Below are 18761 nucleotides of genomic sequence, written 5' to 3' on the forward strand. Positions count from 1 at the left end.
AGACCACAGAAAATGATTTATACTCCAAGAGTTGGGATGGTGGGGGCAGGGAGAGCAGGATGGGGGGAAGGGGGCAAAGGGGAGTGACTCACTGTATTTAAATTTCTAATCAATTTTTTTTCTTCAGGAAGGAGGAGAAAAAGAAAAGAGCAACTTATTCTTGGTGCTGGGAAGATGAAAAATATAAATTGAGGGTAAGAGAAAGTGCTAAAAGTCTTCCTTCCAAGCTGCATCTGGAGGGGAGTGAGGCACCAGCTACCCTGCAAGGGGTAAAGCACAAGCTATGGCAAGGACAAGGCAAAGGGGAGGGGAAGATGTAGACCCAGGGTTCACCACATGCGGCACACCTGGCATTGAGGCTTGTAGGAACATTACACAGAGCCCTTTGGCCTCTGATACAGACTTAGCAGAAAACCACCTTGAGAATATGACCAAGATGCTTCTTCCTCATCTTGAAACGCCTGCACCAGTGCCTGTGTCGTTGACATGGTGAGCTAAGCTGGAGGGAAAACAAACCAACTCGGCTTTAATTTGACTAGAAATTCAAACTGTATGTGAGAGCAACTGCTGGTCTGAGAAAAACTTCAAAAATCAGCCTGAACACTCTTGCCTCTCAGCATTTACCTGGGGTTTGGCAGATAACAAAGACTTATCCAAGGTCATCCACAGCTGAGACTAAACAGAGTCATTCCTCAGGCACGTTACCGGGCATGTGGGCAGAGACGGATGTCCTGCAAAAACAAGTGAGATGATCAGTCTTTCAGGACCTGTACCACTCATTCCTGAAACAGTCACCTGCAGCGGGAGAGTGCTCCACAGCAGTAAGATCCCCTGAGCTGTGAGCCAGAAGTAGTTGGGTCTTTTACTGACCGCTGCCGAGTAGGTTATTTAAACAACTGACTAAAACCTGGCACATGTTTTCTCCATCAAATTCAAAAATTAAGGATGATCCCAAATTTCCCCTTCCAGCTAGTCTGTGATAGAACTTTTGGGTTGGTTTGTTGGTTTTTTTTTTTTCTTTTTTAGCTAAATAAACCCTTACACTTTGCAGAAAGGATCTTTTCCTGTGAACTGAAAATAAGCAAAAAAAAAAAAAAAGAATGTTTAATCTTGGACCAAAACAATTTCAATCTTGTTTTTTAACTAAAATATAAAAATATCTTCTGCTGTTAAATGACTAGAAGTATATTTTCTTCACAATATTCTCTTTAAGCACAATGCAAACTTCTCATTGAGCTTTTCTGCTCCATCAACTCCTGTCAATGGATCTAGACAGAAATCCCACACTATGTTAGACATCAGTGGTACCTAAATACAGTTCATCACCCCAATGCTGATACCTTAAATAAGTCAAATACATCACACGCTAAACGATTCTCTCCCCTGGATAACTCAACCATAGAGATTTAGAGTGAGGTGAGTCACACCCTGTCCTGTACGAATTTCAGGTCCTGACCATGAGTACTGCTGACAGCAACAGTTTGAATTTACCACTAACTGCTTTTCCCAGGCTTCACAGTAAGTGCTTGGCATAGCCTGCGCAAGCTGCTACAGCACTGGCATCCCCTGATGGATTTCCATAAGGTAAGTAGATGATGGCTGTATCGGATCTGGCTGGTGTGGAGTTAACATTGCCCATAGCAGCCCCTGTAGTCCTGTGCTTTGCATTTGTAGCTGGGAAGGTGTTGGTAACACCCCAGTGTTCTGGCTACTGCTGAGCATCCTCTCTCTCCAACCTACCCACCAAGGGCCAGTAGGCAAGAGCTGGGCAAGAGGCTGGGAAGGGACATAGCCAGGACAACAGACCCCAACTGACCAAAGGGATATTCCACAGCATATGATGTGCTCGGCAATAAAAGTTAAGAGAAAGGAGGAGGGGGAAGGGGGCTTTTACAATCAAGGCATTTGTCTTCCAAAGCAACCACTTTGCTTACTGAGCCCCTGCTTCCCAGGAAGTGGCTGGACATCACCTGCAGATGGAAGTGGAGAATAAATAGTTCTGCTCTTCTTTACTTCCACTTGTGGCCTTCACTTTTTTTTAATTATTATTACCTTTATCTCAACCCATGATTTTTTCATCTTATGTTCTCCCCCTACCCTGCTGAGGATGGAGAGTGAGAAAGTGGCTGGGTGAGCACCCAGCAGCCAGCCAAGGTCAACCCACCACAGTGGTCATACATGGCCAACGGGGCAATGAAATGTAAGCAGAGCCTCACTAATGTCTGAAAGTTCTGGGCTGTGCTTCCAAAAAGGATTAGGGGCTCAAAAGGACCCTGTCAGAGGGCACATGCTCAGTGGAAGCAGCTGAAGAGCATTATATGCCCCCTTCAACCAACCCGGTGAGTCTTCCAAAAGGCATGGATGTTCTTGTTTTCTCCTTCCCTCAGGTCATTGCCAGGAAAAATGAAGGTTATACTCCAAGTGGAGAAGACAGATTGGGGAAAAAAAAAAAAAAACAACAACAAACCAAACAAAATAATTACAGATTATTACATTTTTGCAGATGAGGAGAGGCTGAGTGATGAAGTCATGTGCCAAGGGGCACAGAGAAAGTTCTAGAGAATGTTAGGACTTAAACACAGAGATTCAGAATAACAGACCACTAGTTCATACTGTCCCTTCTCAGCACAGACAAAAAGAAAAGACAATTTTCCTTTCCTTTTTTTTCAGCCCTACAGTTCAAATTTGCTCCCTTCCCCAGCTGGGCCTGAAATTCACCTCCTTGTTACCTAGCATTGCTGAGAAGACTTTCTCACAGTCTTAATTACTACTTAATTTAATAGAAAATACTCAGAACAACTTCGGAGGCAGTATAGAATATATGTGTAAATCACAGCTGTTTCCCAAGATACCCGTTAAATTGTTCCCTCACCAAAACAATCCTCGTTGTCATTGTATTTTCATTACTTTCAAACTCTAAACAGATTTGTTAGCTTTGTTTTTACAGAAAGGATTTTTGCTCACCCTCCAATCTATCTTCTCTATCCACCTGTTGCTCTGACCAGATATAGATTCCTGCAGTGTAGGTGTTGCCATCGGGACAATGTTCCTAAATGGAATAAGACTGATATTTGAAAGGAGAATTTAATCTCCTTCAGAAGTTATAATTCTTCCATTGACTGTAAAGGGAACTAGAGGTAACTAGCTTAGATGAGGACTTTGATGCAATAAATATCTAAAATGTGATGAGACTGATCTCTCATTGAATTCCCTTTCTCACAATCTGAAATATGTACTGTTGAGGTCTTCATTTCTCTCAGTCTAGTACTAAGCCACTCAAATCAGAATAGGGTACTACATATGCAAATAAAGGTTTTCTTTTCAGACAGACAGACAGACAAAAGGAATCTTGTTACCTTCCCATTTCACAAGGAAAACAGAAACATGAGACAAACAACTTTTTTCCATAGGAGAAAGTTTGTGGAAGAGACAGGAGACATATCTAATTCAGATGAGGAGAAATATAACTGGAAAGGCAGGTCCAAGCTGAAATGTTAACCTTTTAGTTAAAAGATGCACACAACATAGAAGGTAGGCACGATCAATGGGGAAAAGCCATCTCTCTTTCACCCTAAGCTGGAAGTAAGAACTGTAAGAAAGTTTCTGTAAGAAAGAAATCTGGGACATTTCAGGGCGTTGTAGCATTTTTTGTCTCAGACAAGTTCCATATAAATAAAACTTTCTCCACGTTATTGCAACAGTGCTGCTCCAATCATTACTGGTTACTCCAGATCTCCTGCTAGTGACAGAGCTTTGATGAACATCTGGGAGATGATTAACCTCATATAATTTTAAGATCAGGTGTCTATAGATAAGCTACTCCATGTAGATTCCCTCAATAACCTGCAAAGACAAACGAGCAATGAGTAATGAGCTTGTCTCTCCTCACCCAGTTCCTATTCTTATTTTAGGGTGGGTTCTGCCATATCCATGGACTCTAGCTCATCCTGGAGCTCCATCAACATGGAAGAAAACAGTTCATCAGAGCAGATATAGGTTTCTGTATTTAATCAGGTACATTTCACAGTGGAAGGCTGACCTTCACATTTACACGCAGGCAAGATGTACTGAAGACCATCACATGAAATATACAGAGAAATGGAACAAGAAGACATGATCAGACCCAAGTCATAAAGCACTCAGCTACCATCTTTGCTCATGCAATTCTGACAACTGCATATAAAGCTTTGAAAACCAAGATACTGTCCTTCTGACAGTAATGTGCTTGAATAACAAGGGGGGAAAAATAGTTGAAACAAGATTTGAAACATTTTCTTTTCTTGACTACCATTTTGACATGTGAAGAAAAGAGAACAGCATTAAAATGAAAGGAAATATTTTCCTCTCTCTTTTTGGTAAATATCCTAATGGAACATTTTGACCTGATTTGAAAGATTTTGACAAGCTCGTGTTGTGACGTGAGTGTCAGGTTGCCCAGCAATGCCAATCCATACAAGGAAGCAGGCAGGATCCTGCATTTGAAATGGTTTTGGGTACAAAAAAGGGCTGTATCCTGCAAGTAGTCCAGAGTCAACGGGAGATTTGGAGATCAAGGAGAAAGCATTAGCTTTAATGAGGTGGAATATTTAGTACCAGCATTTAAGGACTGAAATATCTTTTCAAATATGGCTCTGAACTATGATTTCCCCAGGGATTTATAGCACTGTTCACCATGCAGCAAAAAAGATTATCCTTGCTGTGACCAACTGAAATGCCCCTTTGGTGTCACTTGTCTCCTCATCCTCCTCTCTTCTCTTGTTTCTTATATTAGACCTTCTTTTTATATCTCCCTCGTTGCAGTAAGTCCAAGGTCCACGTGACTGTCATGCCCACCTTTACAGCCACTACATCCACCAGGGTCACTGGAGTTGAAAGAGTTAATGTCAGTGTGACCTTCCAGAGCTTTCAAGCTAACATTTGGGTAAGACACCAGTGGAAAAGAGGGATGATCTTTCAGAGAAAAGGTTTCAGGGTTTCTCAAAATTTAGGCAACCATCACAGTTTTGGCTCATTGAGAAGTTTATCACAGCAGCAACAGATTATAAAAATATTAATGCAGAAGGACAGAGCTGTTCTGTGGGACTTGTGACAGCCACAGCAGAAGCTCAGCCCACAGGAGGACTCGGAACACTAGTGGGACACAGTAACGGTGTTACCTGATGGTGCAGGTGGAAGAGCCCCACATTTTTACAGCTGGAGGACCAGGGTGCTAGGACTTTTCTCTGGCTTTGAAGCACAATTCAGATTTAGTAATTGCACGACTGCTGTGTAGGGAGGATGGCTTCATTCTATTTTCTGAAGATCCATCGTTGCTGTCAGAGTAAGACTGTTCAGGTCTAGGCCAGAGCATTAAAGGAGGGGAGAGGGTTTTCACCATGCATGCACATGAGAGTAGATTTTGCTGAAAGAAACTGTGAATTTTGAGCATTTTTCTGAGCATGTTGTTCCCACCTGCCCCGCAGCCCGCTCCAAGGCAGCGCTAATTCCCACATCCCGGGAGCATGAGGTCAGTTGTTTGCCAGATTACCCAGGTGAGCTCACACTTGCAATGAGCTCGCTTTCACCTGGGGCTGCAGCTGGGGTCTGGGCAGGCTCCTGCTAGTCCCTGCTTTTATGCACCCAGGCATTGTTCCGTGTGGCGCTTCCTTTTGGAAGTGCTGGGCAAGCCATCACGAATCCTTGGGAAAGACTGACCTCTTCTGGGAAGCGAAATGCAGCCGCTCAGGGAACCTGAAACCAGCCACTGTGCCCTGGAATTTCCCCTGGGCATTTCGGGCAGCAAACGGCCCTGGCGGTTAAACACGTTCAATGATTTTTTTTTTTTTTTTTTTTTTTTTTTAAATGCTTTCTGCTTGCTGCCTGTTTAAGCCCCAAAAGATTGCGGGCTTGCACCAGCTAATTTATATTCTCCTTCATGTCCTTCACACTTATTTTTAAGTTCAGCAAGGTTTTCTTCAACCTGTATCATCCTCCAGCTTCCCCTTTCTGCTTCTTCCTTAATATTTCAGCCCTTTTCCTGGTCATAATCCCAAACTCATAGGTGTTCCCATTAAAACGATCAGACCTTTTAGTATGCTGACACTTCATTGCCTGCAACTTTGCAGAGATCTCTGCATTAATTGCATCCACATCATCCGGAGTTGCATCAAGGTGTAAACACAGGTCCTTGAAATAATATAATTATAACTGTATAGTTAATAAGCGTGCTGATCTTTCACTTGGGTGCTGTGCTGTGGATGACCATGATGCACCAATGATATCCCCATACTATTTTTTTAGTCCCTGGTACCTTGAGCCATTGCTTCTCTTCTCCAGGTAACACAGGGCACAGCCACCCTTCCAGGCACTTGTAGAGATTTCAGATGGTCAGAAAACAATCTTGACTGTAGCTTAAGGGTACAGTGCCAACAAGCAATCTGCTAATTAAGGAGTAATATGTCACACTGCCGCCCATCCCTCCTTTACAGCGCTGTGTTTCCCTCAGTATATTCCTGCTGAAGCACCTTCTGTGGTTTGGTATCAGCAGCACTAACATTTGGTACCTACCAAAATACAGATTCCACTTCAGCCTCAGAAGTGCCAGCCCTGCCAGGGTGCCTGGATGAAGCTGGCCAGCTGGGGCCATATGCCCCATGACATTTTTTCTTGCTCCTAAGATGTACCAGTCACCAGGACAGCCTGAGCTGGAATGTGGCTGGGGGTTTTGCATGCATGCCATGAGAGCCCTAGCCACCCCAACAGCAATTAATTGTCCTTACCAGCCACATTTAGAGCATCCATCCCAGCTCAGGCTGACCAGGAGCAGGAGCTGGAGCTTATATCCAGCTCCTGGGCTAGTGAGTGGAGGGTGTGCAGGTGTCAGGGTGATTAATGTCTATTGGTGCATTCATGGCCTTGAAATACATGTTGCATGTAAATGGAAGTGGGGATTTTTAGGAGAGATGCTGTCCCTTTGCAGATCTGACTTTACAGGCCTGGCCTTCAGAATTGTAGCATCATAGAATCATTTAGGTTGGAAAAACCCCTTAAGATCATCGAGTCCACCTGTTAACACTACCAAGTGTTAGAAATATGTCTGAAAATGAAAGCGTCCCCTGAGCTTGCAGAACCACCTGATTTTTGCACTCCAGTATAATGAACAGTAACTTTCCAAGTGCCATGTAAATTCTCAGTCATAGCCTAGACGATTCTTTACACTTCAGCGACTTTAAGAGCCCAGCTTTGACATGTCTACTTTGTTTCATTGTCCCTCTTAAAAACAAACTATGTAGGGCTTAAGACCCTGGTGCTCTCCCTCATACTGTGAGTAGCGCCAGCTCTTGGAGAGGAGACTCCGGAAAAAAATGGGATCTGCTAAGGCTTGTCCCAGGTCTCTCATAGATAAAGACTGCCTCAAACTTGAGGTTTAATAAAACCTTTTAATCCATTCATATTTAGTGATGGAGTGCCTGTTTTTTTCTAGCCAGGTGAAAGTCCAGTCCTTGGATCTTGTTACATTCCTGTATTAGTGCTCTCCATGGCCTACTTCCATAGTGTGGAAAAGCATTTGCTTTTATCAGGTTTTAATTTCCCCATCTTTTTTTAATGCTGACTGTATCCCTGAGGTGCCTCTGCCACGGGTCAAGGTGCTGGTGGTTTGTACATATATATATATATATATATATATACACACACATGCAGGCCAAAATATGGTCCTGCCCAAGGGAGCTCACTCAATACTCCACACATCCCCTTCAGATCTCAGATCCATTGAGATCCTTTAGCTTCAATTAATATTTTTGGCGACATGAGGAATTACCACCCATTGAAATCAAGAGAGAGAGAGGACTTTACAGTTGACCAAAGGTGAATAAAAGGATAGTGAACTGCCCAGCCTCGTCTGTACAGTCCGTGCCCTCCAGGAGTTCAGTGAATTCCAGTAGCATTTGACAAAGACCCTCAGAGGTCACAGGGGATGGGATAAGCAAAATGCAATATTTGCCTGTATGGAGAACAAACATCCAAGCAAAGCAACTCTTTCCAGGCCAGCGTTATTGATATTAAAACCACAGAACTTAATTAAAAATGAAGGTAATTAAAGCCAGATGCAAGAAAGCATTTTTTTCCCCTCTGCATACCACGTTGTAGACTCATAGCATGACTCACAGGGAGAGAGCAGTAAGTCAAGGTGACTGGGAACATTCAAGGAGCGATTATCTGGGATCATTAGTGGGGCTGGTGGGCAACAGCTATAAACTGGGAACAGGTCCTGATGAGGTGCATGGCCTTTAACTCCTCTGGTATGTAATGAGAGCTGTAAATCTCCCCATTACGGGCAGCAGTGATGCGGGTGGATTCAGCTAGCAGCCTTGCTTTAATCTCTTCATGACATCAAGAGAAGAGGAGGGGGACCCTTGCTCCAGGACCTGAGCGACCAGAGCCTCATGAAGTGGGTGAAGCATTATCCTGTGGGAATTACGTGCAGTAATGTGAAAGCTGAAAAGTCAAATTCTGGTCCAAATAGCTTTGCTATGAACCTTGAGGAACTGCACAGGCTTCCAGAACTGCACTCCCAGAGCAGAGCCTGGAGTTTCATATCTAAAATCCCTGAGCTTGTCCACAGCTATTTTCTTTCCTTTCTGTCTATGTCTGGGTGTTTCACAGAGTAGACAGGTTGTTCATAGGGTACCACAACACTGATCTGGCCTGTGGTGATCCAGGTATGAAACCCACGGCTGGGGTGACCTCTGTGTGTGGTAAGTCCCCTGCCAGGTCCTGACACTGAGTTATCGTAATGAGCTGGAGCAACACGTGTCTTTTCTCTGTGCCCCAACGTCCCTCACTGCAAACTGGGGCTGCTCACATTCTCCAGAAGGAGGTGGGTTGTGCAAATTAATTAGGACTGATTCATTTTACTTAATATTAAATTAATATTTACCTAATATTAAATTAAACAACTCAGGGAAGAAAAGTTAGGTGGTATGAAGCAGCCAGGAGGCTATAGCTACTCTGAGTCCGGAATTGTTCGCAGACATTTCATGGTCTCCCTTCCTCAGCTATCATCGCTGAAATATATTTTCATTCTTGAAAATCCTGGTTTAGTTTGTATAATCTTTTCCTAGCTCAGTCCAAATGAATTGGGTTCATTTATGGAGCTAGCCCTGGCTCACTTGTCAGCTAAAGATGTGCTAACGTGCCCAGTGCCATCCACTGGGTTGGAGACAGGACTTCCCACTCGCTTCCAGCCACAGCAAATTTTAAGTTATAAATCCAAAATCTGAAATCTGGCATTTTCTGGCTCTCCTGGACAACTACCCCTGAACATGGCTGGTTCAGAGTTCCTGCTTCTGGCAGCAAGAGCACTTATGTACTGAGAAGAGATTGCCTACAAATCATTGGCTTCAAATGGACCACATCTCTGAAAGGAATTTCCAGAGTTTTCTGGGCACTGAGCACAAGGTTATTAGCCATCTGCAAACCCAGACTGATCATGAGCTCACCACCTCACCGGGCTATCTCCTATTGCAACTGCCTAATGTTCAGGCTTAGTTTTTTCCGATTCTGGAGTTGTACACGTTCCCCCATAGACTAACTCCATTAGTGATAAATCAGGAGGTTCAGGTTTGTAACTCCATTTGTTTTCTTCCTGTTCCCAAGTTTGCCAGATTTAAGCCATTATCAATGCTTATCTGTCCTTTCACATGGCTATTAAATATTGAGTAGCCTAAGTTCCCCGGTACTGACTGCTATGCTTAAGCCCAAATAAGAAGGTGCAGTTAACCCTTGTTCTTCCAAAATTTTGGGTGGAACTCTTCCATCGATTCTTTTGCAGTTCATGTATATGCCTCTTTACCAAACTGGGTGAATGCCTTTGCATAAACATGCTAGACACAGATGGTCAGCCTTGGCAAGCCTGATGTATTTTTCGAGGGGGGAAAAAAAAAAGTCTTCTTTTTGTGGCCAGTTTCCTGAATATTCCCAGACATTAACAGAAATGCTTTTGCTAAGTTTTTATTATTTTTAAGCTCCCTCAACTTTTAGGATAAATATGTTTTTTTTTTTTCTTGGTTCTTCCTAGCTGGCTCACGTTGTAATTGTTTTTCTTTCTGCAACACTTGAGGCTATTTGTCCTGTAGTTTTACATTCTATTTTATAAAAATCTTGGATGCTTTCATGTTCTGTGAGCTCCACCATTATTTCTTCCTTGAAGAACAAGCCACAGTTTCCCTTTTCTGGACACTAGAACCCACTGCCAGTGCCAACATTGGCATTGTTCATGCTGAGAAATTAGCCAATACTTAGGATTTTGAGAAATCAGGTACGGTAAGGATGAGACCTGTGAATTTACAGCGACTGCAGCTAAGATTCCATTTCCCAGAATGAGGCAGCAAAAGGTTCTTTTTCACTGTTCAAAATCTCTGTCTAGATAGCAAAAGCATGCTCTCATTTAGAGGGTTTTTTCTCAAGTTCATATAAACAGCATGGGGGTTTTTTCTGTCTCCTTGGCATTCCTGAATACACACCTGCACTTCTAATTACACCCAAGCAAACCTTACCATTGCTGTAGCTAAACTTTTAGCTTAACAAGTAGGGTCTGATAATTTCATATTATATTCTACATAAAATTAATTAATTATATAGAAATTAGTATAATAATATACTATACATTTATATACAATATAGATAATTTTGTACCATAGTCTGTACTGTACAAAGAATTTAATGGATAGTCTTCTGCATTTATCTGAAAATATTGGTACGCTTCCCTAAAAATATTTTAACACTATGACATTGACTGGCATAATTTAGCTGTTAGACCAAATGTCTGAGCCTGAAAGGTCCATACCACTAAAAAATGGAGGTCCTCCTCTCTCCCCCGTCTCTCCCATTCCTTCCTTGCCTTAAGAAGAAACACACTGTGCTTTGCTGCTTCAAAGCTGCCGCTGCAGTTCCATGCTCTGCAGTTACAGTTTCACCCCTCTCGGGTTAGTCTTTAAAACTATTAGCACTTTCATCAACAAAAAGTCAAGACCTTGGACTTTGATGGTAGCCTTTTTGAGACTTTCTTGGCAATTGCACGAGCAAGGAATATGCTTCTGGCTCCCAGTGAAATCTGAGGTTTTCCCCAAATCCTCAGATTCCAGGAGTTGGGATTTTCTCAGAAAAGAAAAACAAAAAGAAACATAGAATATGTCAAAATTTCTTTTTAGGAACAAGCAATTGTGTTTATTGCATGTTTGCTTTGTTGTCTGTGATATGTTTTGAATCCTGAATGTTTGAAGTGCTGAAACACTTGCTTATCTTGGAACATACGGTACCACTGATTTCAATGGGAATGCTGATGCACTCACAAAGTTACGCACATGCTTAGAAATGCTTTGTTGGAACAAAGATAAAGGAAAAAACTTGAGTATAAATTCTGCTGTCTGAAAAAGGCTGCAGAACCATCCACCCCATGACACCCACGTGTCCACTGAAACTAAAACTTTCATTAGCATTTTCCATTTCCAATTCTCTTTTTCCTCTGCCAAATTTCAGGAAAAATTTCCTTCTGCTTTTGTCCCATATTTTTTTTAATTTGTTTTTTTGGTTTGGTTTGGTTTGGTTTGGTTTGGTTTTTTGGACAGGGTTAAACTTCAGGAATTTTTATAGGTTGAGTCCTGACTTTAAGAACATCCTTCCCACTTTTTTGTTCTAAGGAAGCTGAAGCAAAAAATGTCCCAGAAATAACGGTCTCCTTCCAACCGGCTGCAGAAAGGTTTGGATTAAGCCCAGTGCCTGATGACAATCATGTTTCCACTAGCTGGTGAGGTTGCTAAATCAAGATTACTGGACATGGCCACCTGGACATCTTTGCAGTTCAGGATCTCAGGAGCTTGCTCATTTTTCTGTCCTGCTTGTGGATGGATTGACTTTGGTTGCCTGTTGAATGTGCAAAGCAGGAATTTGACATTAAGCCAAAGACTGTCCTTCCCTTATACAATGGCTTGCTTGGCCTGCAAATGTTTTTTTCTCCTTTAACTGCAAGCAATCAAAAGGTCTTTTAGTAAATGATAAACTGTTGCTTATAAATTTAACAGCACTGGATACAGCTTGGCAAAAGGGCCACTTGCTTTCATTCTGAACAATAAAAATGATCAGACTGCTGTTTCAGATGCCTATGCCTGGTGAACACCACTCCTGGGGATGATGCACCTCCAGCACTTCCCATACTATGCCCTGTGTCTTCCTACCTCTGCCCCACGTTGGCCAAAAGGATAGGACAGAGGTCTTACACCTCATCGCGTTTTCTTCAGACAAGGGACTCTGATTTAGCATATTCTGGCAGGATAATGTCCTGGTTTCAGCTGGGACAGAGACACAACGTGTGGCCTCAGGAATTCAGGAAGATAAGCAACAAGAATGAAAATGAATGGAACTTTGCAGGTATGGAGGAAATATAATGTGTAAACGTCACCTCACAAGTTGGAAGCCAGCCTCTACACAGCCAGACATCTACTCTGCAGCCACAGAACTGGAGAAGGAAATGAGTTATAGGTGACAAGCAGATTCAAGTCTCCTCTGGCTGGCTGCACCTGAGATTATATCACATTAAATCTCAAATGTCAGTGATCTGGGGCATAGCCAGGCTTTTGCCCCTTCACCGAGGGCTCACTGATCTAGCTGAGGGGAAGCCTGAAGAAAGAACAGTTGTGCTACTCACACCCACCAAATGAAACCTGGTGGATCTGAAGAGGAGCCTGATCTTTCGCATATTCTGCCACAAGTCTGGATGGTTGCCCTAATGTTAGTACATTGATTGTGCCAAGGAATGTTCCCAGGCACTCGACTCCAACTAAATACTCATAAACTGTTAGAACAAGCCATGGCACAGTTTTAGTTTTGGTCAACTACCACCTTCCCAAACCCTTCCTGAATATTCTCTGCTGCAGGGACCAAATCCGAAGACAATTGGGATGTGGCTACCCTCTTCTGGAGGTAGAAGAGCTTAATAGTGCAAATGCAGATCTTTCTGTACCATGGCATCAGGGCCAGAGAGCAGACCTTGGAGCCTGGTTGTGATGTTCATGGAAGAACTCCTGCCTCCAGGGGATTCAGGCTTGAGTACAGCAAAGAAAACAATAGACCTGGTCATAATATAATATCTATAATTTAATTAAAGGGTGAGCCTTTCTGCCTGTTCTGTTAATCTGATTGAAGTACGCTGCTGAAATTGGTGGGACTGGGTGCCAGTGCAGGTGTGACTGTGTGATACAGACACATTGGAACAGGGCACTGGGATGAAGAAAACATCTTTCCTGTCGGTCTCAGGCCAGTACATTTCTGCCAAACATTTCTGTTCACTGCGGGTCATAAAGCTAAACATGATCTGAAAACCTCAATAAACTAGATTAAAATACACTTGTGGATAAAGACAACATGAAAGACCAAAAGGAAGGAACATTCCGCTTGTGAGGAATCATTAAAAACAACAGGACTATTCAGGATGAATTGCTGGGAGATGATAAAAGACTATAAAATGCGAGGGGAAAAGAAACAGTGAAAAGAGATTGACTGTTACTGGTTTCCTCCAGTGCAAGAACAGAGTCAAATTAAATCATCATGTGGCATGTCCAGGACTTGAACAAGATCTGAGACTCCTTGTCACAAGAATATGTGGATGCCTATAAACAGAAAAACAGATTTATCTACAGCTCTTAAACAAACACATTGCTTCTGGAGATTAATTACAAGAAGCCAAGGCATTATTTGGGAAAGAGCAATGGATACGTGCCCTGTTGATACCTTCCTCCCTCTAGTAACCAGCTGATATCTTAGGCGAGGAGGGTCTCTGGGCTGGCCCAGTGTGGCCATTGCTATGGTCAGATATGGATGTGGGGAGAGAAACCTATTCCAGTAACTGACCTGGTAAATGAAATTTCAGTCACTGTGTCTGCCTCCTTCTTCTTGCCACCCCACCAGACACAAAGCTTCTCACTCGGCCATCCTTCGTGCTCCCTGCTCCCTCATTTCCAACCTCATCATCTCTCCAGATAAGTGACTCCATGTGCCAGAAGCAGCTGACCAGAACAATCTTTAATTTCACCCATTACCTGCGTGTGGGTCCTGGGGCAGAAGAAAGACCTTGGAACTACATCTACTGATACTAAATCATCTAGCAGGGTCCTCCCTCAGAGGAGCCCTCCTTATTTCAGCTCAACAAACCCATCACTGCTGCTGTCCCCATCACAGAGCACTATGAGGACCTTTCCTTGTTAAGTGACGCAGAGCACCAGATGCATTACTCCTAAAAACCTTGCCTGGCATGATGCTATCTCTGCTCTGGAGATGAAGTGATCTGGTGATGGACCACAGCTGAAGCAATCAGGGTACCCAGAGTCTTCTGAGCTGCTGTCTTGGGGTGACTTCCCAGAGAACCTTGCTCAGCTGTCGTTCACTTGAGGTCCTCGACTTCTGCAGAAGGGCCAGACAGCATCTTACCTGCTGAAAAGCACAAGAGACTCAGCAGGGTCTGAGGTCTGGGAGCAGCAGAAGTGGGACCTTCCATGTTTGCTGTTGTCCCAGTCTGGATAAAGTTCATCTTGGCAGCCTAAAGGGGAAGGCTCCCTACTCCATTAGCTCTCCACTGAGCCATCCAGCCTTCCATGCAAGGCTGTTTTATTTGGAAAACGTGACCACTTGTGGCAAACAGTATTTATGATTTAACTTTTTGTTGTTGTTCCGGCTGATGTGAAACTCCTTGGCTTTACAATGCAGGTTTAATAAAGTCTATTAAAAGGGTAAATATAGCAACTCCCTTTTGGAATTTCTTCCTTTTCTTTTCTTTTTTAATTGATTATTTCTTAGAGGTAAAACTTTTAATGCAATGGCAAAATATCAGGAGTAATTAGATTAAGTAGGGGGGGAGCTGTTGATTTTTTTTGAGAGCTATAAACCAGAAATGAAACAAAACTTACTTTATATTTGTAGACAAGTGTGTGTGTGTTTATATATTTCTCTAATACTTGCCAGTTTTGCTCTTTTTTCTTCTTTCAAAGCACTACAAGCAATAACATTGTGGATGATAGAACCCTTTCTGTTTATTCTTGTTTTCTTTCCAATAATGAATAAGCTCGAAGGGCATTATTTTAACTAGGCTCTTGTAATCCTTTAACGGGGCTTGTTGAAAATAAGACCCAGCACTGCCAGACACCATGCAGCAAAAAGCTGCTTAGTGCCAAACTCCTTGGCACTGGAGAAGCTGGGAATTGGCTGGGTTTTCCTCCTGTTCTGTGTCTGAATATTCACCTTCCTGGGTCCCAAAGAGGGTCAAAGTCCAGGCAACACCCAAACCTTGGTCCCTGTCCTCAAAGAGTGACCAGGACAACACTTTGTGTCTCAGTGTAACGCACTGCCTCCAGGGTGGGATGAGCCTTAAGGGGCTGGAAACTCTAGTGCTGTAGGGTTGGTATTATTTCGTGAAATCATGCAATGATGTGGCAGTCCCAGCTCCTGCTGAAAAGATGAGAAGGTGCCCTAATCCTGACGGTCATGGAGAAACACTTAGAAGCACCAAGTCTAAAAGCTCTGAAATCACAAAGCAACTAAGAGAACCTACAAGTTGATATCAAAGAAGATCTTATGAAGCTTGAAGTCGATCTTGCTACTGTTAGAGGAGAGAAAGAAGGATTCGTCTCCATCTCAGACTCAAGACGTGCATCTCAGCAGCTCTCTGTTCAGGCCACTGCTCTCCAGTGAGGGGCAGGACATTTTGCCTTTGTTTCAGCTCTCCCACAAAGTGCGTCACAGTCCCTCTTCTGCCCATGCTAACCAGCACTCTCCAAGGGACTCGTGACCCTGAGCCAGGAGTTCTTCCTAACACACCATATGGATGTGGCTCTCCTGTTTGGGCATGTGGACGGAATGGATGAAATGTCACAGGACTCAGAGCCAGGTGATCCCTTGCCCCCTTAATTTGCTAATATAGCAGTAGCCCATATTTTTTACAGTAGAAGAGACTCTCCTTTTCCAGACAAATTCAGAAGAAATGGAGCTTCTTCTTATTCTAAGAAACCAGCAGACAGTGCTCCACAGCACTACAGAGGAGCATAAACTTGTCCAGTCTCAGCAGGCTTTTCAAAAGGACATGAAAGAATGGCTGTGGGATATGTGGTATGTGAAGGAATAAGTGAACTACTTTGTCTATTTCTGAACTTTCCTATCAAAAAGGTGCCTGGAAGCAAGACGCAGTGTGTCCCTGCTCCAGACATCCTCCTTCCTTTTTCTGGTTCTTCACCCTGTCCAGTCCTCCTGTCCTTCTGACAGAGCCTCCTACCCTTCGCTACCTCAGACTAGCCTTGGCTGACCCCATGATAGGGTTTGTCTTTGTCACGGCTGCCGTATCTCACACTACTTACAGCCCAGGTCTTCAGCAGAGCTCACCCTGCAGAGCTAACGCTGCCCAGACTCTGCTGCTTACCCTCCTTTACTCAAGCTATCTGTCTATTACTCTTTTAATTTTACCAACAAAGTGCACTGCATCAGGAGATGTTCCTCAGCAGGTTGTGTGTAGAAAAGGAGGCAAACACTGGTCTTGAAAACGGAGTCCTCCAGCTCCTTTCTGCCAGGCTGGTATCACGCAGTGTGGCAATGGCTTCTTGGCTGATTGAGAACCTTCTCCTGAGAACAGCCCATCATACCACAAGCGATGAGATTTCAAGAACAGACTATGGCCACAGAAAACCCAGCTAGCCAGAAACACAGGGAAATAAGAACAACTGAGTTTTGAGATCCCCTTCCCACCTGACATCACTTCAAGGAGCCCCAAAGTGCACCATTGCAAAGCCTTTTGCACTTTTCCTGGCTCTGTGCAAGGGGCAGAGCCAGCACAGCACAGAGGACCTGCACCTTGATTCTAGAGGTTTCTGTCCCCTGAAGGACAGCTGGACGGTTGCTGCCTCGCCTTTCCATGCTGCGCACCACTGCCCGCGCTGCCCCAGGGACCAGTCCCTGTCCCAAGGGAAGGAGGGACATGGAGCCAGGGGGAAGCACTTGCCTGTGGAATAGAAAGGTTAATCTGATGAGGAGGACAGAGCAAATAATTGCCAGGGTGAAGACATGGCACTTCACCTCAGCCTGCTTGTGTGCACAAGGCAGGTCCTCTGGCACAGAGATCCTGCTGGCTTTCCATCACCGGTCACTGCAGCCCAGGGGAGAGGCTTGAAAGCTCCCTTTGGGCTGGGAAGGGAGAGGGGAAATGGGTGTAAAGCACTCAGAGCAGCACAGCGCTTGTCTATTGACCCTGGAAAGCCAGGTGAAGGTTTCTCTTCCAGGGGTGACAGGCTTTCTACAACTTCTTGCCCTTTTGCTAGGGGTAGTGTTTTTCTCTGTAGCTGCCCTCAGTCCCATTGTCACCCCTCTTGCTCAGAGTCACAAAACACGTGGCACAACAAAATGTGCAAGGTGGGCTAAAGGAGTGCCTTCCCCACTCTGCCCCAAAAGATACCTCCCTGCATCCACTTGGGATTTTCACCTCCAGTCTGCATATCTCACCCTCCCTGGGAGTTTCAGACCCCCGGGGCTTGGCCTCGGTCACACCTCAGGCAGCAGAAGAGATCCTGTGGCTCCCTTGGTATGAACACTGTCTTCTAAACGGTGACCAGGTCAGCCAGCACAGCTCACACTAATCTTCTCCAAGGACTGGTGAAATTTCAGTAATTTAAAAAAAAAAAAAGGGGGGGGAGGGGGGGGCGGAGCTGTATTTTATAATGAAAAGGGTGAAGTAAGTATCATAACAGTGCAAACACTGGGAAGGAAGAACAACTTTTACAATTTTGCTGTCATTTCTTCTGAACTTTGGAGTTCACCAAGTAGAAGTTTTAGCTGTATCAAAAAAGATTGCTACCAAAATCAGGGTCAAATCAATCAAATTGTGATCACCCCAGCTGATACTTTCTGGAAATTGGTAGAAGTGACCCAGTTAAGCAAAACTTTTAAAGAAGGGTTAAAAACATCCACACAATGGACTTGCACTGGATTGCCTAGAATATTTTTCCAAATTGCAGTAACTTCTCCAGTGTAGATTTGCCCCTGCTCACCAGCTCTAATGGTAGCTAGCTGATCTGCTTCCCATGATCATGGGGGTTCATCACCTCCAACATTTTGAACTTAAGCAAAAAGTCAGAATTTGCCTTTCCCTTGCACTGCCCTGGTCACAGCCCTGGGTACAGCCCTGGCTGGGGAGCCGAGACCTCCTTCTGAACCTCTAAAGCCACAGGAAAAGCATCCCTGAGAGCCAGATGAAGTTCTCAGTTAATCACATCACACAAGTATAATGAGGACTGTTGAAAAAGCCTTTGCAAAACTGAGATAAGCTCCCCTCCTTGCTCCTTTTTTGCCAGTGAGTTCATCAGAGTGCTTACATTTTCCATTCACCTCTGAAGAGCCTAGTGGGAAAAATGACAAACTGGAGGAGCTACTTGCATGCACCTGGGAAAAATAAACAGGGCCTGGAGATAAGAGAAAGTGGGAGAACAGAGAGATAAGGAAAAGAACCAAACACTCCTCCCTTCTCTTTTCTACATCCCCATTTCCTCCCGGGAGCAGCAGGGTTCACAACACTCCGCTCCCCAGCCTGCGCTTCACATGCAGGGTGCCAGGCATTACCTTCACAACTGACCTCTGTTATTCATGTCAGAAAAATGAGGTTTTCTGTGTCTTCTGAAGCCACCAGCCCTCATAGCCTGAACACACATGTTCTTATTTAATACCAAAGTTGAAGAGTTCCAGGTCTGTAGGTTCCT

General features: G+C 44.0%; 1 protein-coding gene across 1 annotated transcript in view; it reads right to left on the minus strand.

Annotated features, from left to right (window-relative positions):
* Positions 1-588: 588 nt before the first annotated feature.
* Positions 589-18761, minus strand: part of SNAP47 (synaptosome associated protein 47) — a 79741-nt gene continuing 61568 nt past the window's right edge. The window contains exon 4 of the mRNA XM_055803753.1: positions 589-731. Coding sequence (XP_055659728.1) covers positions 702-731 — 30 coding nt within the window. The 3' untranslated portion in view covers positions 589-701. The remainder of the gene's footprint in view (positions 732-18761) is intronic.

The sequence above is a fragment of the Falco peregrinus genome, chromosome 5 (genome assembly GCF_023634155.1).
Source record: "Falco peregrinus isolate bFalPer1 chromosome 5, bFalPer1.pri, whole genome shotgun sequence".
In the NCBI taxonomy this organism is placed as follows: domain Eukaryota; kingdom Metazoa; phylum Chordata; class Aves; order Falconiformes; family Falconidae; genus Falco; species Falco peregrinus.